Here is a 25,464-nt window from a genome sequence, read left to right as displayed (position 1 = left end):
AGGACGTCATCATGATGTCTCTCTTTCTCTCTCTCTCTCTCTCTCTCTCATCCACAGGCTTTATCATAACACCGCAGTCAAAGTGCAGGCTCAGCTTATGTAGTATGACTTGACACAGCAGCGATGTGTTTCATCTTTAACTCGAACATTTACTAGATTTATTTTATTTGTTTATTATTTTTTTTGCTTGTTGCTGTTGTTTTTAACAAAAAAAAAAAAAAACTACCTCAGTGTTAACACTGACACAGCTTCAGCTAAAAACAGCTGCAAGCTAACAGAGACAGTTAGCTTCAGCGGAGGACACAGCTGCACGCAGCTAGCGCGAGGAAGGGGCAGCTGTTGACACACACACACACACACACACACACACACACACACACACACACACACACACACACTCACCATCCCAGCTCCGGTAAACGTTAGAGACGAAAAAAGAAATTAAAAAATGAACGAACTGGTCAAGTGTTTGCCCTCCCCGACTCTCCCGGGGCTCCACCTGCCGTGTTTGGACACCTACAAAGGCTGGCTCTTTAAATGGACCAACTACCTGAAGGGCTACCAGCGGCGGTGGTTCGTCCTTAGCAACGGCCTGCTGTCCTACTACAGGTAACGGTAACCAACGGTTACTGCGACCGTTAACCCGCTTTTATTTTTTAAATTTTTATTTTTTTAAAGTTTATAAAGATTAAATGTGTTATTATCATGTTAGCGGATGAGTTATGTAAGAAAAAGTGATTTATTTTAAATACGTGGAAACTTTTTAGCTCCTCTGTCCGAAGAGGGAGTGCCCTGAATGATTCAGTGCAGTTCAGCAACAGTAGAAATCACCTGAGTCATAGTTATAAGCTTAAGCTAACTTATATGTGTTTAAAATGTATTAATTTTACGAGTATTTGAACCTCTTTAACTTTATTTATTCCATACAAGATTGCTAAACTGTGTAGTTATTGTATCTGTCAAGCTAGAGTTGCATTTCTGTTATTTGTTTGCACAGGTTTAAAACAGTATAAGTGCAAAACATATAAAAGTCTAAGAAAAAGTGCTTGTTTTCTCTATATCACCATTCATTTACTATACCAACCTACAAATCTTACATTAATGGCATGCAATGTACTAAAATTAATACCCTGTCTGTGTTTTTCATGTTACACGTCATGCACAAACCATAAGCTATCTCTGCAAAACATGAATGTAAAACAGAGATCATTTCCTGACATGTAAAAATCTAAGAAATCTTCCATAAAAGATGTACAATGTGATCAAATTATTATCCTCTTTACATTTTGTATGTTACATGTCATGTACAAGCCATAAGGGAATGATAAGTTATCTTAAAATACCCAGTATTAATATATAAAAGTGTATGAAAAAGGCCATAATCAGGTAAGACAAAAGCCTCCGGAGAAATATAGACTACAAATTGTCCAGTGCTTGTCATCATTAAGACTTGAATGCTTGACAGACTTACTGGGATGCTATTTTAACAGAAAACTTCTTTAAAGTCATTAAAAAATGGAGCTGTCCCATTTTATAAATGGGACACACATCAACATGGAGATCGAGCAGAGATTCCTGCTGCCACATGCCACTATTAACAACTCATCTTTTCTCCAACTGTTTTGTTTGTTTCCCTCAGGACTCAGGCAGAGATGGCACACACTTGCCGGGGAACCATTCCTCTGGCGAAAGCCCACATCGAGGTTGGTGACACCTGCCACCTGGTGTTAACTAGCGGAGGCCGAAGCTACCACTTAAAGGCCACCTCTGAGGGAGAGTGTCAGCGATGGGTGTCAGCCCTGCAGCAAGCCAAGGCCAATGCCACTCTCCTGATGCATCACTCAGGTAAATGGGTAATGTACAGTAGTGATTGGATGTCATTGTGTACTGGTGAATCTAGCTGTGCTAATATGTGGTGAATGTCCCCACACAGCACTGTACCGGTGCAAAGAAATGTCCCAGAATCTGTGCTTCAAAAGAACAACATGGTTCACCTGAGAACATCTGAGCTAGACAAGCTAATTTTAGCTGTAACCTGAATGCAGCCTCAAGCAGCCGAGACCCACTTACCTAAATGCACATTTCCTTGTAGCCTTAAGCATTGTGTGAACAATGAGCCACAAGAGGGCAGTGTTGATCAATATGTCGTGGTGAATCTGGGGCAAGGATGCGATGCGCAACCTGCATTTGAAATGATTTGTTCCTTTTAGCTGTCATTTATGCAATATTCACTTTGATTCTTAACACAGAATATAATACGTCTTGTATTCTATGAGTCTGGTGTGCTGCTGTCTGGCCTTATTTGTTCCTTGTGGGCGTTTTAAAAAGAAAAGAAACAGAGCAAAGGTGCACAGGTTGGTTTTTTCCTCCCTCTCCATCGCTATCTCTCTCGGTTTATATCTCTTCCCTCCTTCTCTCCTCCATAAATGTGCACAAACACACATCCATCTACCACCTCCCTCCCACTCCGTCTCCTTCCTCCCCTCCCTGTCTCCTTCAGTATGACGACAGTGAGAGCTGAATGAAATGACCTTCCCTTAGACTCCTCCTACCGTTCTGGTAGCAGGAGGGGTAAAAAAAAAAAAAAAGACAGTGGGTGTGAGGATATTCATTGAAAACATTTTTCACCATACACTCTGTGGAGACACGAGTGAAGCCTTTTCAAATAAGTGTCACCTTGTAAGTAATCTGATTATTATTTTACTATGAGCAGAATAAGAATTGAGATAGAGGCTGTGCATGCTTGCTTGAACGCATGTGTGTGTGTCTTTGTCATTGTTGCAGAGTGTGTGTGTTTATGGAGTTCAGTAAGTTTGGCTGTAATCTGTGCAAATATCTGTTTCGATTTGCCGATTGGATTTCTCACGTGACAGAATTGGCGTTAAAGTAAACAAAAGGGCATCGTGATTTCCAAGAACACAACCAGATTTAAAAATCAAATCTCAATCCAGCGTGCCATATTTGTCTTTTGTTTCCAGCTGATTTGAATCCTACTCTTTTACTCTGGATTATTACTGTATATATGCAGCTGCTGGACGAATCATCCCTAAGAGGCGTGTGCCTTTAAGCACCATTTAGTGCTGAGTAAAAGGTTCGTACCTGCAAGATGCAAATCAGTGTTGTCTGTTACTCTGACCATATTAGCATATGGAGACCATGACTGATGAGTAAGGTGTTGTATGCTGCGTCTACCGTTGTAAAAAGTGATGATTAGAGACAAAATACTTACACAGTTTCAGTTTCTCTCTGAGGTTTCCCACTGTCCACAAATTGTGTGTGTATGTTCTGTCTTACTTATTTTCCTGATAGATTTATAGTCTTGACCAAGGCATGTCTTATTCTTCAACAAACATTGCTAATACTCTCTGCTTCACACAGTTATAAAGAGAATAACCTGTGGTTTTAATGCACACAGACGTAAATCCTTGTTTGATTTGGTAAAGTGTGTATGATGTGATTATGGATTACTGCATAATGTAGTTTTGGGCTTTGTAGCAACACTAGTGGGGCATTTTAATTGGCTAAAACTGGATTAGAACAGCAGTAATTAGGTGGATAGTGCAGAAGTTATCAGGCACTTATATTGTAGCGCTGCACTGCATGTGTACCATCTTTTAGAAAAGAGGTATGTTTTGAAACAACCCGAAAGTTTGACATGTGAGAGTGTGACAGCGAATGCATATTTTATAGCATATTACAGTCAGACTTCATCCGTGCTGCAGGAGCTTACAGTGCATCCCCTGATTTTTCACTCTCCCACACTGTGTCCACATTGTTGCTCTCTCTATCACCTGTGGGTGTGCTTTTCACAATTCAACGATGAGTCACCAATTTCTCTCAGACTACCCAGTGTCCTGTGTGAAAAATAACACATCAGTACGCCGACCAGACGAGCACCCACTGTAGTATGCATGTTATCCTTCCATCGATGTGTGTTACGGCTGTAAGATGAAGTGCACTTCCACAGCAGTAGATTGGATCACAGCCTGACCAAATTCAGAATATAGTGTTTTAACACCTCGAGTACAATAAGTCAAGTGAGATTCATTTTCTCGGCTGTATATGGGTCATGAAACCGTTACAGATGCCTGAAGGATTTTTAATCTACTCCTCCTGAGACTTTGTTAATCCACTTTGTCCTGATTGTTTTTATTTCCTTTCCCCTCTAATGGAGTGTAGTAGTATGTCCGCATGTTTTAGCGCTCACAGGCGATGCAGACGCTGGCCTAGATTCAGTCGACGTGCTTGTGAGCTTTTTGGGGATTACACAAACAATCTGTTTCTTTAAGTGAGGGAATGTTTCGACCTAGAAAGGTTTCAGTTGTTTGCATTTTAAAGAACGATTATTTGTGTTGACATTTACAGCTATTTAGGGCGTGAAACCAGCCGTTAAATTTGTACTAATGAGGCATCTTGAGTCCAGGGTCATTTTCAAACTAATGTCACTGAGAGGCTTTTAATAGAGCGCAATTTGCTCCAGTACCCTCTCCAAGCCACAAACTCTTTTGCAGGTCCATTATGACAAACATATTGTGTGAACAAGCGCTATTCAGAGCCTCAGAGTTCACTTAAAAATTGAGTGAGACTCCCAAGGTCTAGTACCAGATATGTATAAGGATATTTATGCATAAAACTATCTACAGTTCTCACTGGATTTCATGGTGCAGCTATACAAAGAACTACTCACATTCACGGTTTAGCTCGAGGCAAAAAAACTGAATCTATAGGGTTCAGGCAGAAGTTAAAGTCATATATTTTTTAATGATGACTTCTAATCAGTGCAGTATGTCTGATCTCCCTCTAAAATCCCAGAGACTGACAGCTGAGCTGAGCTGCCAACAAGGGGTAGAGAGAGAAGGAGAGGAGGGAAAGGATAGTGCGTCATCCTTTTTTTCTCCCTTTTCTTCTAAAAATAGCCGAGCCTCCTGATTGCACAGGACTACGTTTCCAGGGCAACAGTGTTCATTCACAGCTTTCCGATCTTGTAGAGGAAGGGGTGTGGGGGATCAAGGCGTGAAGTGTTATTATCATCCTAGATCCGTTTCCCCACAAACACTCTCTCAATCTAAATTCAGAGTGTTTAAAATGTCTTTCTCAATATGTCTGATGATGAGGAATTTATTTGTTTTAAATTTATTTGTACTACAGTATTTCAACACTATAAACACCCAAAATGTTCAGTTACAGTCTCTAATGGTCATCTTGGGGTGCTCTGCCTTTTGCTTTTTTGTTTTGTGTGTGAAGACGACTCAGGAGATGAAGGCCCTGTACCTCAGGAGGACCGAGCCCTAACCCAAGGGGTGCTCAAGACTCTGGCCAGCAAGCTAGATGACCTGAGCACCTGTAATGAGCTGATAGGAAAGCACGGCGCCGCACTCCAGCGCTCCCTCAGCGAACTCGAGGAACTGCGTGGATCTGCTGACAGCACAGACAAAGTGAAAGCTGTTAATGAGCGAGCCACCCTTTTCCGCATCACCTCCAATGCTATGATCAATGTGAGTTCACGTATGTGTATGCCTTCATCCGGTATAACTGGCTGCTGTGTGTTCAAATGTCTCTTTTAATGAGGGGATGCAGCTTGAGGTTCTCTGCCTTGGATCTTTTTGATGTGTGTTGTGTTCACGCCTTCAGGCTTGTCGTGACTTTCTGGACGTAGCAGAATCTCACAGCCGGAGGTGGCAGAAGGCCCTGCAGCATGAGAGAGAGCAGCGTCACCATCTGGAGGAGACCATCGAACAGTTAGCCAAACAGCACAACAGCTTAGAGAGAGCCTGGAAGGAGAATCCCACCTCATATACAGGTGAGATGCATCCCTCTCTGTCGCTTAAGTGTAATCTCACAGAATATGAATATGGCCCTCTTCTGGCCAGTAGGAGTGATGCACATCTGTCACAGAAAAGTGACTCAGTCAGACTTGTATCTGAATTTTTAGTGCATTTATCTACAGGAAAAGAACAAAAATATAACAGAATAGCCCTCTTAAATTACCGGTTTAGTGACAAGTGTATTATTTGTATAGTTGAGGATGTCATTTGCTAATTTAAGACATATTTTAAGGCTATAGTTTGTGAAGTGTTTACATAGTGTGTGAAGCAAATATCACATCGAATGTCTTCCAGTTAGTGTTGGTGGGTTTTCTTGTGACTGTCAACACTGTTTTTTTCTTTGGCGCATATTCTCTATAATTTTACAATTGTTGCAACTTACAAACCTGCAATTAAGGCGGTAACTCCTGCAAATCAGACAGAAACACTAACAATTAAGGCGGTAACTCCTGCAAATCAGACAGAAACACTAATACAGAGGTGATTTTTATTAGACATAAAGCAAAGTACAGACCATCAAACAGCTTTCGCATCACTTGCAAACTAAACAAACAAAACAAAAGAACGATAATCAAGTTGTATGGGTTTAGTGCACTCTATTCTGTCATATTGTAATTATTTGTGTGCTGCTGTATTAGCAAAGCTGTGATTCAGTTGTAGACACAAGGCTGCCTGCTGAATTCTTGAGTTGTTGAGGCGACAAAATGTAAAGTTTGTACAGAAATACAATTTATATTATATTGATGCCGAATTGACAAAAAGACTTTTAACACATTACTTTCACTATCGTTATGCGCTGACACATCATATTTCTTAATAGGACTTTGATGTAATATTTTCCCCATCCAGTGCAGGGAGCTTTAGTTTAATTCAAACTGCTAATATGTTTATTTTTTTGGATGTTTTGTCACCACTACAGAAGCACTAGGTAACATATGATGTACATGCGAGGTAAAGTATGACGGCTGTTAGTTATTGGTTTGATTTATAGTTGTGTATTGATTACTAACAGTGGCTCATCAGGTTTATTATCAGCTAATCGTGTTCAGTTTCTAACATAAGCATGCAGTAAATGGTTGCCCCTTGTGTGTGTTTTTGAAATATTTGTGGTGCTTAAGTGCAGCTTAAGATAGATGATGACTGTAACGCCTGTAAACTGGAGCGATACGTCAGAGCAGCACCCATGGAATAACTCTCGCCCAATCAAATTACTTAACTTATAAATTTTCTGGTCCTGTGTCTGTTGCCGTAGGCACGGAGCGCTCTCAGGAGGGGGATGCGAGTGATGAGAATGACGACGCAGAGTTCTTTGATGCCATGGAGGACTCCCCTGCATTCATAACTGTGACTGCTAGTGGCAACATACAGCACAAGTGAGACATCATCTCTATACAGAGTAATGAGAGCTGTGTTCCAGATCAGTCACAAGCACAGTTACCCTTTGAACTTGTATAATGATGTTGCTTTCTTTCAGGCGCTCAGGGAGTAATCAGAGTATGATGAGCGGAGGAGTGCCCAATGACTGGACTCACAATGAGAACGTAGGTCCCAAGCATGCTGATATTAAATACATGTATCTTTGTGACAGAAAAGCCCTCAAAAGTCTTGTTTTGTTTTATTTGATTGTTTTTCAGGACAACTCAGGCACAAACCACATGCAGCTAGGAAGAACAAGACGCAGTCGTATCCCTGACAAACCAAATTACTCCCTTAACCTGTGGAGCATCATGAAGAACTGTATTGGCAAAGACCTGTCCAAGATTCCTATGCCTGTAAATAAAAAAAACATGCAGTACAAATTGGCTGTAATATAGTTGTTGTTGTTTTTTTTAAATAAATGGGTTTTCTAAATATGAACTTTTGTCTGTGTGTGATCGCAGGTCAATTTCAACGAACCGCTGTCGATGCTGCAACGTCTGAGTGAGGATCTGGAGTACAGCGAGCTTCTGGACCGAGCAGCTCGCTGTGACTCCTCTTTGGAGCAGATGTGCCTGGTGGCTGCCTTTTCTGTCTCCTCCTACTCCACCACAGTCCACCGTACAGCCAAGCCCTTCAACCCTCTGCTGGGGGAGACTTACGAGCTGGACCGACTGGACGAGTATGGTTATCGCTCCATCTCTGAGCAGGTGAGACAAACGCAAACATATGAGGGGCCCTTAGGGACATTATTCAGAACAAACATACAAACACACATACACATCACAGGTTACATATACATGCTGTATACATACACACACTCGGATTTGTATAATGATAAGATTACCCTCTAGTGAACAGCAAACAGTGTGATGTCTGTACTACCTCTGTTGACACCTGCTGATACCCTTTACTCTCAGGTCAGTCATCACCCACCAGCTGCTGCTCACCATGTTACGTCACAGCGAGGATGGACCCTGTGGCAGCATATCACTATTGATAGCAAGTTTCGTGGAAAATATATTTCTGTTGTACCATTAGGTAAGTAACAAGTGATAGTTTGGAATTTACAAGCCAGATATGATTTGTAAATATACACAAGAATACCTGTTACAACATAAATGATAAATGATTTTCTAGTAAAGCACATTGTGATCTTTCTCTTGACTCTAGGAAACATTCACCTGCAGTTCCACTCAAGCGGAAACCACTATGTGTGGAGCAAAGTGACTTCAACAGTGCATAACATTATTGTGGGAAAACTTTGGATTGATCAGGTGTGCCCCTCTCGAACGCTTTTCCTGCTTTTAACTGTTAAAAAAACACAACCTGCCTCTGACTTTGTTTGTGAGTCTGTGCTTAAAAAGTGAAAATAATAACTTGTAATGCAGAATTAAGTCGAGATCTTCTAAAACAAAATACAATAAAGGCAAAAGAAAGTTAACACTGTTTGTAAGTCAGTTTTGTCTTGTAAAAATACAGCAGGTGTGTGGGTGTGTGTTTGTGTTGCATTGCTAAAGAAAGTAATTTGGGTTATCATACACTTTTAAGTCACATCTGTTTTCCTGTCTGTTGCTTTCGGCAGTCTGGGGACATTGACATTGTAAACAACACTACCAAGGACACCTGCCGTCTCAAATTCTCCCCCTACAGCTACTTCTCCAGAGAAGTCCCACGTAAAGTAAGTCTGCTGTGCGTTTTTCATTCTGTAATGAACTGTTTCAGATCTTTGTTGGTTGTCTTCATTCAAAATTCGCAGCATTTACCCAGTTTTACACTTACCTGAAGGCAAAACAAGTCGACAGCAAAACAAGCTTGTATCAAGAATCAGCATGACTCCTGCCTAAAATTGTGATAGCATATCACTGTAAATAACCGTCAAGAGATTCCTTATTCCTGAGACTGTATCGTGAAATCAGCAACTACCGAGAAAGCTGTAAAGTAAGCAGTAAAATAGTACCTAGCTGTGAATGTGTCAATGCCGGGCAGTCAGAGCATGAATGTAACTGATCGCTTTATGCATCACATCATCTCTGTGTCTCTAGGTGACAGGAGTCGTAGAGGACAGAGAGGGCACAGCTCATTACATCCTGTCAGGAACCTGGGACGACAAGATGGAGAGTGCCAAAATTGTGGACAGCAGCCAAGGATGCGGAGGCTCTGAAGGCAAACAAAAGACAGTTTATCAGACTCTTCAGCCCAAACTGTTGTGGAAGAAATATCCTCTCCCGTATGTTTATCTTATCTAACACATTTGTACCTCACATTTGTGAACTGTCTGACCGTTTGTCTTATTGTGCTGTGTCTTCTATCTTTCACTCTCCAGAGATAACGCAGAGAACATGCACTTTTTCTCCTCCTTGGCTCTGACTCTCAATGAACCAGAAGACGGTGTCGCGCCCACTGACAGTCGCCTGCGGCCGGACCAGCGGCTGATGGAAGCAGGTCTGTGGGATGAAGCAAACGTCCAGAAGCAGCGTCTGGAGGAGTGTCAGAGACTGGAGAGGAAGAGAAGGGAGGCACAAGCCAATCAGGCCCTGGAGGAAGGTGAGAACAAAGAAACCACCTTGTTGTGTAGTAGACAATAGTTAGAGTGTGCAGAGAAAAAATATTCAAGTAAGTCATTCTTTAATAAAAACAACATTCTGTGGCATCAGGGCAAGACATCGAGGGTTACCAGCCACTGTGGTTTGAGAAGAGGACAGATGATACAATGAGAGAAAGCACCTATGTCTACAGGGGCGGCTACTGGGAGGCCAAAGACAGACAGGATTGGAGCCAATGCCCTGAGATCTTCTAGGACAAAAGTTCACCATGCACCATGGCATCACACAGGCTGGGTGATTCCCCCTGATGTAAGGATACTCTGGACAGTTTTTGGTGTGTGTGTGTGTGTGTGTGTGAGAGTGAGTGAACCAGCTATTGAAAGTAACCGTCACTCCCTGTATTTCAAGCACAAAAACAAGCTCCTGCTTTCACTCTCACTAATCTTACTCTCTTCTGCTCTATTATATTTTCAGAATGCATGGCCTCAGTTTGTGTGTCTTTTGTGTACGCTTATTCAACACTGCAGACATTTATGAGAGTACGCAGAGTTCTCATGTGTGTGTGTGTGTGTGTGTGTGTGGTGCTGAAATATTGGCATATGCTTTACAGAGAAATTATTTCTACGCCGAATAACACACGTGTTTCTATGGGTGTGTTACGCGATAACTGGGGGGCAAGGAGTGGTACAAGGACTGAACATCTTGTTCCCCCAAAGCTGGAACAACATGTTCCTCATGCTGCTGGGTTCTGACAGAGACACCAGGCTTTTTTAAAGGACTGCAGCAGAAGAAAGCAGTCTTCACGCACTAAAAGGCTTTTTCTCAGCAGAACTTGATTTATAGATCCTCCTGATTCTTGGGGATTTTTACTATTCTACTTCTTAAAATGAAACTGTATCTTCAAGGATTCACAGTTCTTGTGTAGCTGTTTACTTTATTGTTTAAAATGTACACAAATATCAGGGTTCATCATCTTGGTAAGTAGCAACAAACATGTTTTCCTCCCCTAGTTAAAACAGTAGAAATGGCTAGCTCTATGAGTGGTTTCTATTATTTGGGCAAGTTAGCAATAACACAACTGCACAGTCACTTGAGAAAGAAAATACCCCCAAATCAGAAAATGATGCAGCGCAAAAACTATGTTTTACCAATAGTATTCCATTAGCTGAATGATGGTAATGTAAAGATTTATAAACATCAGGCAAGGAGCGGAGAACAGTTGAAGAAAGGCTTTGCAATGCACATATGCAAAGGTGTTTATGTGCGAGCGAGCATTGGTGTACATTAGTAGCAAATATACATCCTATATCCAATAATATTATAGTTTATAGTCTTCAGCTTACTGTGTATTATAACATGTACGACTGCCTGATTGCTTTTGGCCTGTATATAGCAAGAATATAATAGAAATAGAGCACACCTTGTTTATAATCACTGTAAGAGAATATGGTTTCACACGACTTAAACATTCACACTTTGGTCACTACTTAAACTCTATTTGTGTATACATAATCTTTAATAGAGTCAAGATTGTGTACCAGTCAATGAGGATGTACGGGACATGAAATTATAATTAAAGTTTATAAGATACAGTATATACTATTGATGATGCAAATAAGGTGTTGTTCAAATAAAGCACAATGTTATGTTTACCCACGGGTAATCAATACATGCTACATGAACTCGACAGTTTCCATGGCAACATATGTACGCTGTAGCTATGCATGGTTTTAGAGTGCTTAAGCACTTCTGTAGTGAAAAGCCTCTTCACCTAGTTAATTGTTTGTAGACTCTTACTGAGACATGATGTGAACTCACCTTTTGTGCCCGACGATCTCAAGAATATTCACATTTTTGAGCTCAAATAAAAACATAAAGCCGCCAACCTCGCTGTTTGTTTACTGTCAAATTTTTTGTCTCACACAGATGACACAGAAGACAGTGTCTCTCATGACGCCTCCAGGGCCAACAATATATTTATCTTCAGACAGTTTGTGTGTAGTTTGGGCTTGAAGCTGGATGGCAGCTGCTGTCATGAGTGCAAAATAACAATCCAGATGCCAGAAATGTCTCAAAAAGAACTCAGTTTGGAAATGTGATAAAGGAAATGTTGATAGACTTTTTATAAACTTTAATACACAATTATATTCCACTTGTACTATTTTGTCACAGCTTCTTTCCCAGTACTATATAATATCAACATGATATTATATTTGTGACACTAGTGACAATAGTGAGTAAAATACAAGTTTTAAGAGGTGATACAAAGGTGATTTACTTCATCTGAACTAATTGGGACAGGCTTTGATATATATATTTGTTAAAAAGTTTAGCAGACTTCAGAGTGTAATCTGGTCAGTTATTGTGTACAGTTCCTGTTCTGATATTTTAAAAAGAACTTTTACCTTTAACCACATGACAATTTTCATAATGGTTATCTCTATAAAGGTTACTCTATGCCTTCACAGTGTCATCTCTGCATGGATTCAAGTCAAAAAAGGAATATTAGAATGTATTATATATTATAGAATATATATGTTACGAGAATTTTTAGGGAAGAACCCTTGAATAAGGAGGACTGGATTCAAAGTATCAAGTTTAAGTTGAATTTATTATTCTTGTACAAGAAGGAGTGCAACACACAAAAGGGGTTACAGAGGAAAAGGCTCCCTGAGGAGCTCTCACAGTTGGTTCTTATACAATTTTCTCAAAATGGGCTGTCTCGGACATCTTCCCACCAGCTTAGTAATGAACATTATATTTCTTGTCAAAAATGACACTTCTCTTTTGTCCTTGAACTATTTTTTAATCATCTCTCCCTACCAGAATCAGTAAACACATGCCAGATAAGGGGAGTGAGTGAGATATGCAAAAGACAGAAAACACACACACTCTCTATAAGACTTCAAACATCTGCACCCCAGTAGGCTATACTCCTATTTTTAATAACAATTTATAATTAAGAATATGTTATGGGTCATTATTTGCACATTTCAACTCATGATGACACACTTCATCATTCCCATTGGATGATTCATGAGCAGCACTTATGAGAGAGGTTGCACACAGTTTGCAGGGTGTACTCCTGTATGAGCCGTCTGTGTTATTGAGTGACATTGCCCTTTAAATAAACCACCAATAACACCGCGGTGCGTCCTCCGCCTCCGGCTTTGGATGACAGCATTGTGACCGAGTGACTGGCGGAGATATGGGGGGATGCTGCCGGTGCTGTTGAGGAACTCGTCGGATAACAAGGTAAACATTCATGAGGAAATATCACAGACTGCTCGTCGTGGCGTGGCTTATGTTCAGCGAGCTAACGCCGCGTCCAACCAGAAGGTGTCGGTTGTTGTTTTTGTTAGCTCGGTCGCTAACCGACGTTAGCATGACACACACACAGCTGGTGTTTCGGTTTAACGAGCGGCCGTGTTAACTGGTGACCGTTAGCTGGAAAGCGTCGACGGTTGCCGTAGTTACGACGGCCGTTAAAACACGAAGAGGTCAAACAAAACGCTATAACTAATTAATACGAATAAACTGTAACGTTAATGATAAAACAAACAAACAAAGAAAAGGCATTCGTGAGCTTTTCAGCCTGTTTCAAACACCTGGCGTAACTACGGACGGTCGCCAATTAACACGGTCGCTCGTTAAACCGTGACACCATTCCGGTGTCAAAGTGACAGCTCGGTTCATAGCAGAGGTCAGAGCTAACATAACCCACCTTTACCCCCCCTTTTTATTTTATTTTTGTCAGACAAAAGAGGGAGCTGCTGTGCTTCGTGTGTTCACGGTCACCGTTAATTCATCATGAAGCGGTAACGCTACATGCGGCCGTGTTTTGGGAGTTGTTATTAGGGTTTCCCTCCGCTCCTGTGCTCGGAAAGGGAATCACAAGATCTCCACAGGCTGTGAGGTAAGCTTGCTATTTAAAGCCTGGGCTGCACGGTTTAGATACATGTTTACTACTACACTGCTGGGGCGCTTTTTGGTGCATCACACCGACTCGTCACCGTCAGTCCATTGCTGCATGTCGGGATAATAACCAATCCTCTCGGTCCCCGTCGTGTGGAGAAGGCGCGTACTTTTTTCCAGCCCGCCCCGCACAGCTCTCCTCATTCCTCCCCCGTCCTGCCTGCCTGCCTGCCTGGTCCAAGCATATGTCATTTTGCCTGCGCAGGGTAAGTTACACAACCAGCCCGTCATGCAAAATAGAAACACGTGTTTGTAGGCGGTGCAGAGAAAGAAGTGCAGGTTTTACTGAGCAGAGGAGACAAACAGTGTGTGTCGCAGGTTGTTTTTTTTAACCATGCTTTGCAGAGCTCCGGACTCAACATGTGTTTTCCTTTCAGAGAGGACAATGATACGAACATGATCAACGCGGATGGCTTCTCAAAATGCGAGGCGACTCTGCAAGACAGCAGCAGCAGGAGGAGGAGGCCACCCGCAGAGATGCTCCATCTGCTGTCAGCTGTCATTGTTTGGCTGGTGACAGGAACCACCATCTCCAGCCTCAACAAATGGATATTCGCTGTTTACAACTTCAGGTACCCTCTTCTCCTGTCAGCGCTGCACATGCTGACGGCCATAGTGGTGGACTATGGGCTGATCAAACTGAGGGTGGTCCGTCACAGAGGGTCCGGAGAGCAGGACCTGACCCCGAGCGCGAAATGTAAAGTGTTCCTGTTGAGTCTGACATTCTGTGCCAGCATCGCCTTCGGGAACATGGGTCTGAACTATGTCCAGCTGTCGTTCGCACAGATGATCTATACCACCACGCCGCTCTTTACTCTGGCCATCTCTACGCTCATCCTGGGCAAGCAGCATCACATCCTCAAATACACGGCCATGATGCCAATCTGCCTGGGAGCCTCCTTCAGCATCATGGGAGAGGTCCAGTTCGATCAGACCGGCTGCTTCTTTGTGTTCGCAGCAACCATGTTGCGGGGTGTCAAGTCCATCCAGCAGAGTAAGTACCACGTTTACTGTGTCTTCTGTCTCGCTTGTCACCTCAGGCTGTTGATTTGTTTTGTTCTTGTTGTTGCTATTGAAAGTTTTTACACTGGAAGTCACAGTGACGCAGACATGTGGTTATTTTCGTCCACCCGCCCTCCTCAGACATAGCAGACGTCTGCGGTCCTGGAACTTTTTAATGTTTCAGTCCAGTAACACACCCACACATTAAGGTGGAATGTCACAGTGGCTCATTTTCTGGTTTCCTGGGAAACGTGATGAAAACAAATACGTGTCGATGAGCAAGAACGGGCAGTGTTTTCTACACCTATCCTGAGGGCACGACGAACTGTCGCGCCCGACTGACTGGATGGTGTTGTTTGAAGTTTTGGCAGACAGGTTTTACAGCTTTGTTTTCCAAGTAGTCTTTTTGTACAAAGTGTATTCAAGAAAGTCCAAAACAAAGAGGCACAGAAACGCTGTTGATATGAGCACAAAGAAGAAGGGTCCATTTTAAAGCATTTATTCTGATTTCTTTCAGTCAAACGGAGGCGCAGTTAAGTGGTATCACTTCTACGACTGAAAGAAAGCATACATATCACATCAATACATCCCCTCTTTAACAGATCATAATAATGAAGAGACAGATTAGATGAACAACTTTACAATGGCAAAGTCAACATCACGTGCTGAATAGACTAAAAGACTCACTCAATAATACACTCAGAGACCAAGGGCAAACAGTGAATTACCTCAGTCAGGATACTGACTGAACCGAGGGAGTGTCCTCCTGTGCTTCCCAGTCCACCAGTCATGTGACCTTCACCTCCAACAATGGCTGTTATTATACACCGACATGTACAATCCAATGTGATCCAATAAAACAACTCTGCCATAAATTTGACTTTTGTGAAGCTTATAATGTTTCAGTTTTTGTTGACACTGTCAGAGAGGTGTTAATTTAGCAATTATGTTTAATATCAAAGTCTGTGTAAAGTGAGATGTCAGACCAAAGAAAAAAGCGTTATTAACCACACAGCCAAATTTGAATGATTAAAAATATCGACATGTTTTTTAAATCAGGTTTCAAAATCGGGTAAAAATGAATTCTCAGCTCCAGGACTGTGGGGCTGTGTCCGCTGTGTGTGTTGAAGCCACGTCCACTCGTGGGAGCAGTCAAGCAGCAATTTTGAAGCGACACTCTCGAGTGGGCCTTCAGCGTGTCATCGAGCCACCTTTCAATTCAAGTGAATTGTCCCAATGTGGGATATTAAAGTCTATCTTATCTTATCTTAACTTATCTTAACTTATGTAAATAGGCAGCCAGATTATTCAAAACAAATGCAGAGTTGTTGTATGAAATCACTTTGGACCCTACAAGTACATAATGATGTGTCCGGTCTTTGTATGTAGTTACAGAAAAGATCATCCTGCTGAAGTAAACAAAACACTCCATTTTGAGAGTGAATGTATGGCTATAGTCTCAGTGAACATGTCCTGGGAAAGAGACGGATTCCTTCCTCGAATTGATGTCACAGGGGCTGAATAGTGCCTTCACTTTATTTTATCCTGTGTGTTCATTTATCTCATGTTCTGCGCTCGGGGAAGCAATTTGTGGGAAGAATTGCTTTAGAGTTGGTTTCTGCATGCAGTGGATTAGGCTGTCTAACGTCATTAGTCTCCACAACATTGTAGTTGTCAGAGAAGAAGGTAATGAGTTTCTAAAAATATATAGAGGCCCTGTATTTAATTGTTACGTAACACTAAAGCCGATATTTAGGATGTTAATGCTGCATACCAGAATTTTAAACTTAAACACACTTGGATTAAAAAACGATACTCGATACGTGCCTGAGGGTCACAGAGAACTTGTAAACAAGGTCCAGCTGATCAAAGCTGCTGCACGTTACTTTTATTTTTAATCATGACTAACCAGCTGTGTCAAGTTTCACCAAGCTATTTCCATCCTCTCCGGTGGGGTCTCTTTTTGTATGTCAATACAGCCGTTGTGTGTCAAACACTATAATGTGTGTGCAGTAAAATGAAGAGCGTTGGCGCTGCGCTGAATCATGAAATAGTTTTATAGCTTCCTTTGCATAATGTCCTAAAAATTTCCTTATATCAGATGTCTTCCAAGCTTGTTATAAACATTTCAATGAGCAGAGAACAGAGTAGAGTCTGTCTTTGTTGTTTTGAATATGAAAAACACATGCACCTTCTTCTTGTGTTACCCACTAAAATGTTGCAGGTGTCAAAATATTCAAAGTATGAAGCAGGCCTTGGAGCTGCTGATTCAGATTGACTGACATTTCCTCGAAGTAGGAAATGCAGTCGGAGAAATATTTAGTTTCTTGCTGGTCTTCTGCATTCCTTTCTGTGTGTACTCAGGCATTTTACGGCTTCAGTCTATTTTCATCCTCTCTCTCGGTTGTTGTTGTTACAGTTTCCCTGCACATCTTTTTGTTTAATGCCCTTGACGTTTGTAACCACGGCATGCTGTTTCTCTCTTTACTCAGGCATCTTACTTCAGGAGGAGAAAATCAACTCCGTGTTCCTGCTCTACCTGATGTCCATTCCTAGCTTTTGCATCCTGGCCGTGGCGGCTCTGGCTTTAGAAAACTGGGCTTTGCTGGAGTCACCGCTGCATTACGACCGCCACCTGTGGGTCTTCATCTTGCTCAGCTGCCTGGGCTCGGTCATGTACAACCTGGCGAGCTGCTGCGTCATCACACTCACCTCCGCCGTCACTCTGCATATCCTCGGCAACCTGAGCGTGGTGGGGAACCTGCTGTTGTCTCAGCTGCTTTTCGGCAGTGAGTTGTCTGCCCTGAGCTGCGCAGGCGCCGTGCTGACATTGTCCGGCATGCTCATCTATCAGAACTCTGAATTTATCGTCAGCTACATGGATGCACGCAAGGCCAAAGCAAAAAAATCCGTAGAGGTGGATTTTCACACCACCAGTGGAGCGGACATGGACAAAGCTAATGCATCTGAACCAGCGTATCATCAGCAGAGAGTGGACGGGAAACAGGAAGACAAGATAGACTGAAGTGAAGGGATGAATAAAATGTTGAAAATGAAGCGTGAGTGCTCTACCCTTTGTGTCTTTCAAAGGGTCAAGAGCAGCAGAGAGAGAGTGACCTTATAACGTCATCGTCACTGATGACGTGACAGATTTCTTTTTGGGGTTTTTTTAAAACTTCCTCACTGTGCCAATTTCTTTCCCCTCTGGTCACACAGAAGTGGAGTCTGCAGAGAGGAAAAGGTTGCCTTCATTTATCACAGTGACAGCTTCCTTCATCTGTAAATGGCGCATACTTAGCCTATAGTGGTATATGCATGCATGAGCACACTAAAACTATCTGATACCTCGTGAGGTATTCACACTGTCACTCACACTACTCCACTGTGAAAATGTTCTCATTTACAGAGGGCACTAAACCATGTTTTGGGTGGGCCGTCCTGGATATTGCAGGTCGCAGAGAGCCTCATGTGACATTGAGGTGGGGCAGGCCTTAGTGAGTAGTCTGCCTCAAATCTGAACGGGCACAATTTGTATGAAAAATATATATATTACTAGTACTGTTACCTGACATTCACCTGGCCCTGTCATGGTAAGGGACTGGGTTTTAGGCAGCTTTTATTCTTTTGGTATGTGAAGCAGGAAGCTTGTTAAGAGGCAGAAGTTACAGTGGCAGCCAAAGCTAATATTTCAGTGCAATGAGACGCCTCTTTTCCTCTACTGAAGCACATTTTTAATAGGAGGCTGTGTTTTTGTCCATCCCCCCTATGAACCACAGTGTGGCTTCCCACTTAAGCCCTAGATTTTATTCTCATACCAGCTTGAAAAGATGGTCTCTGTAGAATTAGTCCAATTATTTCCATCTTTTACAACGGCGCGCTCCCTGCGACGTTCCTCCTCGATAATTAGGTTCACGAGTTCTCTAAGGAGTGTCACTCAACTTTAGCTTTCAAACCCCCCGTGGAGGAGATGTAAGGAATGGAAATTCGAGGTGTCCTCTAAGGTTGCTTCTTGAATCCTAACCAGCGTCCTCTGGTTTAATTTTTCCCTTTTTTTTTCTGAGTGCAATTTTTAAATTAGTTGACTGACCTCTGCTGGACAGTGTTATGTTTTTTTCGCTCAGTATTTTAAAAAAGTTCATTTTATTTTGTGACAAAACAGATTTTATTCCCCTTTTTAATGTGTACATGAAAGAAGATATTTATTTTTTTGAACGGCCATAGCGAGCACTGGCTCTGTAACGCTGTAGATTTTGGTCCTCAAGTGTCTTGCACATGCATACATGTAATACGGGACGGCACTAGTCTCTCCTGTCCTCTCTCTCTGAAGAGAAAAGTCAGGTACACTAGGCAGAGATCTGCATGCCGCTCCTGAAAACATCGTAACTGATCCTGGATGCTCCTGCTTGTTCTCTCCTGTTTCACCTGTTTGATATGCCAAATGTTTACTTTGAAACCTTTTTTTCTTTTGTCAGGCTGTGTTGTCATACCGGTTCGGTCAGTAACCAGACACGCTTCACATCCAGTTTGAGCTTTCACAACATTAAACAACAAAGCCATATGCCAAGTTAATCTCATGACACCCCAACCACATTTTCTGGATATTTTGCCACAAGAATAACTGCAGGTGGGATCGTTGGAAGATTTTACTTCATGCATAAACACTTCAAATGTGCCATTCTTGTAATTTTATTTATTTTATTCTATCACATGACTCTTTAAGTTCATAAATCCAGTCAGTTGAAAATCCGGTTTTATTTTGCAGTCGGTTGGTTTAATATTTCAAAATAATACTCATTATGTTGTCAGTGATCTTCAATAACAGGGTTAAAGATTATGTACAGCAGAACATTTCACTGGTTTTTACATTATTGAATACCTCAGCTGTTTAAATAGGACTTGTTATGCCCTTGTGTTCACTGATTATTAACTATTGGGCTGAGATCAAGCAGCTTTTGAACAACTACAATAAACCATCAGCATGTGAATGATGGATTTTTATTGTGTTCAGTAGAGAAGAGTGATCTGATCGACACATTTTCAAACACTCGTGTTGATGTATGATCGGAGCAGCGTCAGCGGACCTTGTTTAGTTTTATAACCTCTGTTAAACTTGTGGATGTTTGGCTGCGTATTCTCATTTATATCATGAGTAGATTTTATGTGTGGGGCAAAGCAACTGTTGCACTGACGAGGTACGAAGACTCTGCCCTCAAAGCATACAGTCCTGTGTACATACTGGTTTTGATCGTTTGCAAAGCTAGTCGGGTGTAAATAGTTATTTTATTTTATTATATTTATGTATTTTATAGTCATGTGTGGCTGGTTTAAGGATGAAAAGTTTGCCTCTTGCCTTATTGGGACATAATGTAGATGAGTAAGGGGTGATCTGATTTGTCATTTTGTCAAAAAAACAACTTTGGTTATTATTCTAAATGCCAACGGCAGCAACAGGTGCTTCTGTTTTGGGCTAAAGAAATGGACGATCCATATACACATGATCTGCAATTGCTTGAATTAAAAAATAAATGGACCGGTACAATAAATAATAACAAAATCAACCACCTCATTACTGAGTCAGAGTTGTTTCTCAAACTGTCACACCTCCTGCATGTTTGAATGATATTCAACTCTAAGTCCTGTGCTGTACCAAAGTTTAGTTTGAGACTAATCCAACACGGCATTTTTATATAATTCTTCTTTTTTATCTTGTGTTAACAGTAATTTTCCATTGGCACGTGAAACCATTTAATATCATTCATATACAATCCACTGAATCAGAATCAGGTTTATTGCCATCATTCATATACAATCCACTGAATCAGAATCAGGTTTATTGCCAAGTAAACAAGGAGCTTGTCTTGGTGTATTTGATGCATAACAAACATAAGGTAAAACATAAAAAACATAAGGAAAAAAGGAGCTGTACAGTTTCTTAGATGGAGAATAAAAAGTTACAGATAAATCTGCGACACAACTAATGATAATAAACAGGCACTGAAAGTTCCCAAAGCACAAAGTGACGTCTTTAAATTGCCGTTTTATCAACACAGAACCATAATCAATCATGAAAATTGTTGGTGATTAATTTTCTGTCAATCTACTGCCCGATCAAACCAGTAATCGTTTGAGCAGTACGTGCCTTTCCAAAAAAGGGATAGGCCTTATTTTGACATGTAACACACACAGTGTAAATAATAGCTCAATGGCTGAATTCCATTTAGTTGCTTCAGTTTCAGTGTCCTGGTCGCACTGTCATGGTTTACTGCATGCATGTCACACATTATGAGATTATTTTGAAGTGGTGAGTGTTCACCACTTGGTGGAGCCGTTTGTCTTCTTTCTGATTTATTAGATCATTTTTCTAAATCTGCTTAACCTTTTGACACTGGATAATTACTGTTGAAGCTGAAGAAGGTATTTAATTTTCTTTTCCAAATATTTGTGTGCGTGTGTGTGTGTACGTACGTGAGCACGCACTCTGGCTCTCTGGTACAGATTCTTCAGCTTCCGTAAACATGGTGCTACTGATCAGTCTTTTGCCTGAATAAGGCAGTGTGCCTCACTTTTTTTTTTTTTTAACTCTTTATTTTCCACCCATATGATTCGTCTGCAACGCCCTGTGAATGAAGCATAACCCAGTAAAAGAAAGAAAAAAAGAGTTTGGCTGAAGGAATGCCCCATAGTTTCACATGACATCATCCAGGATGCAGTGACAAGAGAGTGCTGAGGGTGACTGAGACTTCTCCCTCCTCTTCCTCCTCCTCCTCTTTTCCATCTTGGGTGCTTAATGTAAGCAACCTTCACTTCACTCTCCAAACATGCATCCTTATGAAGCTGCGCTGCGATATGAGATGTGATCTCGAGGTTGAGCTTTCACAGCTCTCCAGGACAACTCCAAAGACGAGCTGAGTAGAGGAGAGGAGAGGAGAGCACTGAAAACTTCTACACAGACTACCAACTACATATAAGTTTGCATCCTGGCATCAGGTGAGTGACACTACACCTTCACAACACTGTCTATTTCTCACATTTTTATTTCTTTATTCTCCCAATCTTGTGCCATCAGCCTTTACTAGAACTCCTTTCCTCCTGTGTCTGAGCACATAGTTTTACGCTGTTATCAGATTCTTCTAGTAATGGTCCTGTTACGGTGCATTACTATATTTGTACGTGTTTTTGCCCCTTGCGTCAGTTGCTGAGATACGCTGAGGGGTACTTCAGTAAGACAAATATTTCACTGCACAGCCATTCAGTTTGTGTTTATATTTGAGTTAATGCGACATGATTTATTCTCCGTTTGTCACATTTTGTTTAGTATATAACGAAGTCTGTTTCATCGAAATAATTCAAACATTTTAAATTCTACGTGAATGATGAAATCATTCGTTGTATTTACACGGGAGGAAGGTGAAGGTCAAACATCTGCCTCTTTTTGTGTTTAAGCATGTTTACGTGCTTGCTTATTTCTCACCAGTGCTCTGTTTTTTGTCCTCAGACTCCTCAGACATGGAGTCAAAAACTGATGCGTCATTGACCAGCGAAGAACTGGCTGCTATTGAGGATGAAGAGGTTCTCAACAAGATGGTGAGCCTTGAATGTTTATTCTAAAAATTTCTGACATCAATTCTAAAATTAGGCGACCTTTAACCCAGTAATTCAAGTTAATGAAAGAGAAAATGTTCAGTTATTCTATGATTTCTCTTCAAAGCTGTCCAGAGTTGTGTGTCTCTCCCTAATCTCTCACTTCTTTGTCTCTTTAGCTGGACAATACAACTGATTATGAACAGAGACGAATGATACGTGCCGCACTGAGGGACCTGATGAAGAAAAAGAGAGGTAAAAATCATCAAAACCATGCAAGAATTACTCATAAACTACTGTAATAATAATATTCCCATGACGCTTTGCTCGCTTTCTCAATTCTCCACCGTCCCTCATCAGAGAAACGGGAGCAGGAGCGAGGGTCGAGGCAGCAGGACTTGAAACAGCAAGGCCTGAGCAAAGGAGGAACAACAGGCGCAGCTGTCAGCATAGGCAGAGCGTCGATGAACCAGCAGTCACCGACGAACAGTATGTTTACGAAGACGCTCTCTGACACCTGGTGATGATTTGATGTTTAATTCAAATTACGGGAGCTTCTTTTTATTAATTTGATTATCTGCATCTTGTTAGAGCCGCCAGGTCAGTCCTGTCCACCAGCAGGCAGGTGAGTCGACTGTATGATCAAGTTTGCATGTTAAACATACAAAGCAGGATCAAAAAAGAATAAGTACGAACAAGTAAAGCATTCGTTTAATTCCAGACATGCCCACATATTTGGCTTCTTTCTAATTAATGATATCAATCCAGATTCAGGTCGCAGTTTGTCAGCATCATTTTCCCAACTGCTGTGAAGCAAAGTCTTCTTGTATGTTTAGTAATCCTATCGAGCATCTGCTGAGTTAAAAGATGATGTAAACCTTACTTCTTCTGCACGTACAGTGTGTATCTTCTTGTCTTGGTTTCTTCTCCTCAGCCGGGCCAGTCCTGCTGAAGCCTCAGCCCAGAAAAGTCCTCCTGCTGCTGCAGCACCCAACGCTAAAAATGTCAAACAGATGCTTCTGGACTGGTGTAGGGCCAAAACAGAGCCATATGAGGTAAATATGCCCTGCCTTTCTTTGCCGGTGAATTATTTCCCTGTGGAGCTATATATATACATAGTTCTGCCCCTCGTGTCTCATTCTCTGCCACTATTTGTTTTAAAACAGGGGGTTGACATTCAGAACTTCTCCTCAAGTTGGAAAGATGGCATAGCCTTCTGCGCCTTGGTGCACCGGTTCTTCCCCGACGCCTTTGAGTACTCCATCCTCAACCCCAACAAGCCCAGGGATAACTTCCAGCTGGCTTTCAGCACTGCAGAGTAAGTAATCATGCCTTATATGAAGAAACAGATGTATCTTGTCTGGAACGAGTTCCAGCGGTGCATTGCAAATAAGAACAAAGTGACTTCATGGTTCTGTGTCAAGTCGTTTATCAGTGACACTCGCTCTCTGTCCGCAGGAGGCTGGCAGGCTGCCCTTCTCTGCTGGACCCTGATGACTTAGTCCGGATGAAAGAGCCCGATTGGAAGTGTGTGTACACGTACATCCAGGAGTTTTATCGCTCCCTGGTGGAGAAAGGCCTGGTCAAAACCAAAAAGAGAATGTAGACTTTCATGATTTTCTTTTTTTTTTTTTTACAATTAATACACACAAGCACGAGCTGAGGTCAAAAGATAACAGTATGCACTTTTGTTGTCATTAAGGAGAGGATTATGTATTTGATGTATCTGGCTGATACATCATGTGAATGTAAGTGCACAATGTTTAGCGCCTGTGTGTTAGCAGGGACTTCGGCGTCTACGTGCTCTCTCTCTGTGGACAGCTGCCACTTTGGGTCAGTGCATTCCACTGAGATTACACATCTGCATTAATCCCAGTCATAACCACCAGAGAGAACACGTTTTATGACAATGCTGTTGAGGGTCTGACAGTGTATTAAAGACACATTTAATAAAAATCCATTCCATTATACGTGCTGTTGTTTTTAAACTACAACTGATGGTTTAACTAAGTGTCACTGTAGAAAGCCTGATAACATATTCCACATGTTTTATTTTAAAACTATTCAGCCAGGACTTTGTTATAAATTGTTTAGATTTGGTTTAACTCGTAGGATGTCAAATGAAATGCTGGAATTCCTCTGAGTGAACTGAATTTATAACAGAAAGTCTGACTCACAAACTTCATGGAGATGCAATACTAAATAGGTGGAATAGTTTTTTTAATTAACATTCAGCACAGTTCACCTGCTGAATAATGTACTCAGGTACTACCAGACCAAATCTACTATTAATAGTGAGAATAATAATATTAATGATAATAACAATAATTACATCTTATCTTTACAGTCTTCTTCTCCTTTCGGCTTTTCCTTTCAGGGGTCGCCACAGCGAATCAGTTGTGTAAACTGGTATTTTTGTAATTTAGTGTCCCCTGTGTAATATCACTGTCATAAATATGAACAGTTGTACATGTGTATTTGTCATTATTACATTACTTATGATCAAAAACTAGTCTATCAGCATTACCTTCTGTCTTTTTGCCTCTGTCATTACATCCATAGAGGCTGCTGAGTCTGGTTACATTGCCCTCTTGCCCAGCTCCGGTTCTGGCACGACATCAGCTCTGCTTCCAATCTGCATTTGCTCAGCTGTAAAACCTCCTAACACCAACACTCCCCCCGGTGCTCTGAACTCACAGTCAGGGGCAGCCCGGCAAACAAACTGAGCTAACATCAGCTAACAGCAGCTACATTTGGCAGCAGTGTACTTCACTGTCCATCAGGAAACTCTGTAAATCACAGAGAGTTGAGTCAGAGGACATCTGAAAACATTTTCTACATAAAATATGGTCCAGTTTTACCAAAATCAGTGACACTTTTCTTGTAGGTGATCATACCCGGAGCACTTAGTGCAAAGTGGGAATGAAAGAGACACCATTCACCTGATTACAAGTCAGTGCAGCAACAAAATGACTTTATACGTGTTATTTTATATTACAAAAGTTACACAGTGTTGCTTTGATTTAAAAAAAAAAGTAGTGTGTGTGTTTTGTTGGAGAGTGTTTTGTCATGTCATGTGTTGATGCAATAAATTGATTTAATTTTGTCCCATATCAGGA

At 41.5% G+C, this 25,464-nt stretch overlaps 3 protein-coding genes across 4 annotated transcripts; all 3 read left to right on the top strand.

Moving 5' to 3' along the window:
• Positions 1–37: 37 nt before the first annotated feature.
• On the top strand, positions 38–11,676 carry osbp2a (oxysterol binding protein 2a). Its single transcript, XM_019271901.2, has 14 exons — positions 38–609; positions 1,640–1,845; positions 5,245–5,495; positions 5,632–5,800; positions 7,078–7,198; positions 7,300–7,366; positions 7,460–7,597; positions 7,706–7,951; positions 8,162–8,282; positions 8,415–8,518; positions 8,827–8,922; positions 9,287–9,471; positions 9,568–9,788; positions 9,899–11,676. The coding sequence occupies exons 1-14, from the start codon at positions 449–451 to the stop codon at positions 10,039–10,041; spliced, it is 2,229 nt and encodes a 742-aa protein (XP_019127446.1). The 5' UTR covers positions 38–448; the 3' UTR covers positions 10,042–11,676.
• Positions 11,677–12,783: 1,107 nt separating this feature from the next.
• On the top strand, positions 12,784–20,330 carry slc35e4 (solute carrier family 35 member E4). Of its 2 annotated transcripts, none has more exons than XM_010736284.3 (3): positions 12,784–13,042; positions 14,140–14,756; positions 17,257–20,330. In XM_010736284.3, the coding sequence occupies exons 2-3, from the start codon at positions 14,159–14,161 to the stop codon at positions 17,787–17,789; spliced, it is 1,131 nt and encodes a 376-aa protein (XP_010734586.3). In that variant the 5' UTR covers positions 12,784–13,042; positions 14,140–14,158; the 3' UTR covers positions 17,790–20,330. The 2 variants fall into 2 exon arrangements, with proteins under 2 accessions (XP_010734586.3, XP_019127448.2); XM_019271903.2 differs by lacking the exon at positions 12,784–13,042 and adding an exon at positions 13,073–13,968.
• A 1,162-nt stretch (positions 20,331–21,492) lies between these two features.
• On the top strand, positions 21,493–24,046 carry smtna (smoothelin a). The gene is made up of 8 exons (XM_010736296.3): positions 21,493–21,751; positions 22,260–22,348; positions 22,525–22,600; positions 22,706–22,834; positions 22,937–22,970; positions 23,280–23,400; positions 23,512–23,663; positions 23,804–24,046. Exons 2-8 carry the CDS (start codon positions 22,271–22,273, stop codon positions 23,949–23,951), a joined length of 738 nt encoding a protein of 245 aa, XP_010734598.2. The 5' UTR covers positions 21,493–21,751; positions 22,260–22,270; the 3' UTR covers positions 23,952–24,046.
• Positions 24,047–25,464: the final 1,418 nt, after the last annotated feature.

This window comes from Larimichthys crocea, chromosome IX, assembly GCF_000972845.2.
Source record: "Larimichthys crocea isolate SSNF chromosome IX, L_crocea_2.0, whole genome shotgun sequence".
NCBI classification, from domain to species: domain Eukaryota; kingdom Metazoa; phylum Chordata; class Actinopteri; family Sciaenidae; genus Larimichthys; species Larimichthys crocea.
Note: the sequence above shows the minus strand (reverse complement) of the source record. Positions and strands in the feature narration are given on the sequence as shown.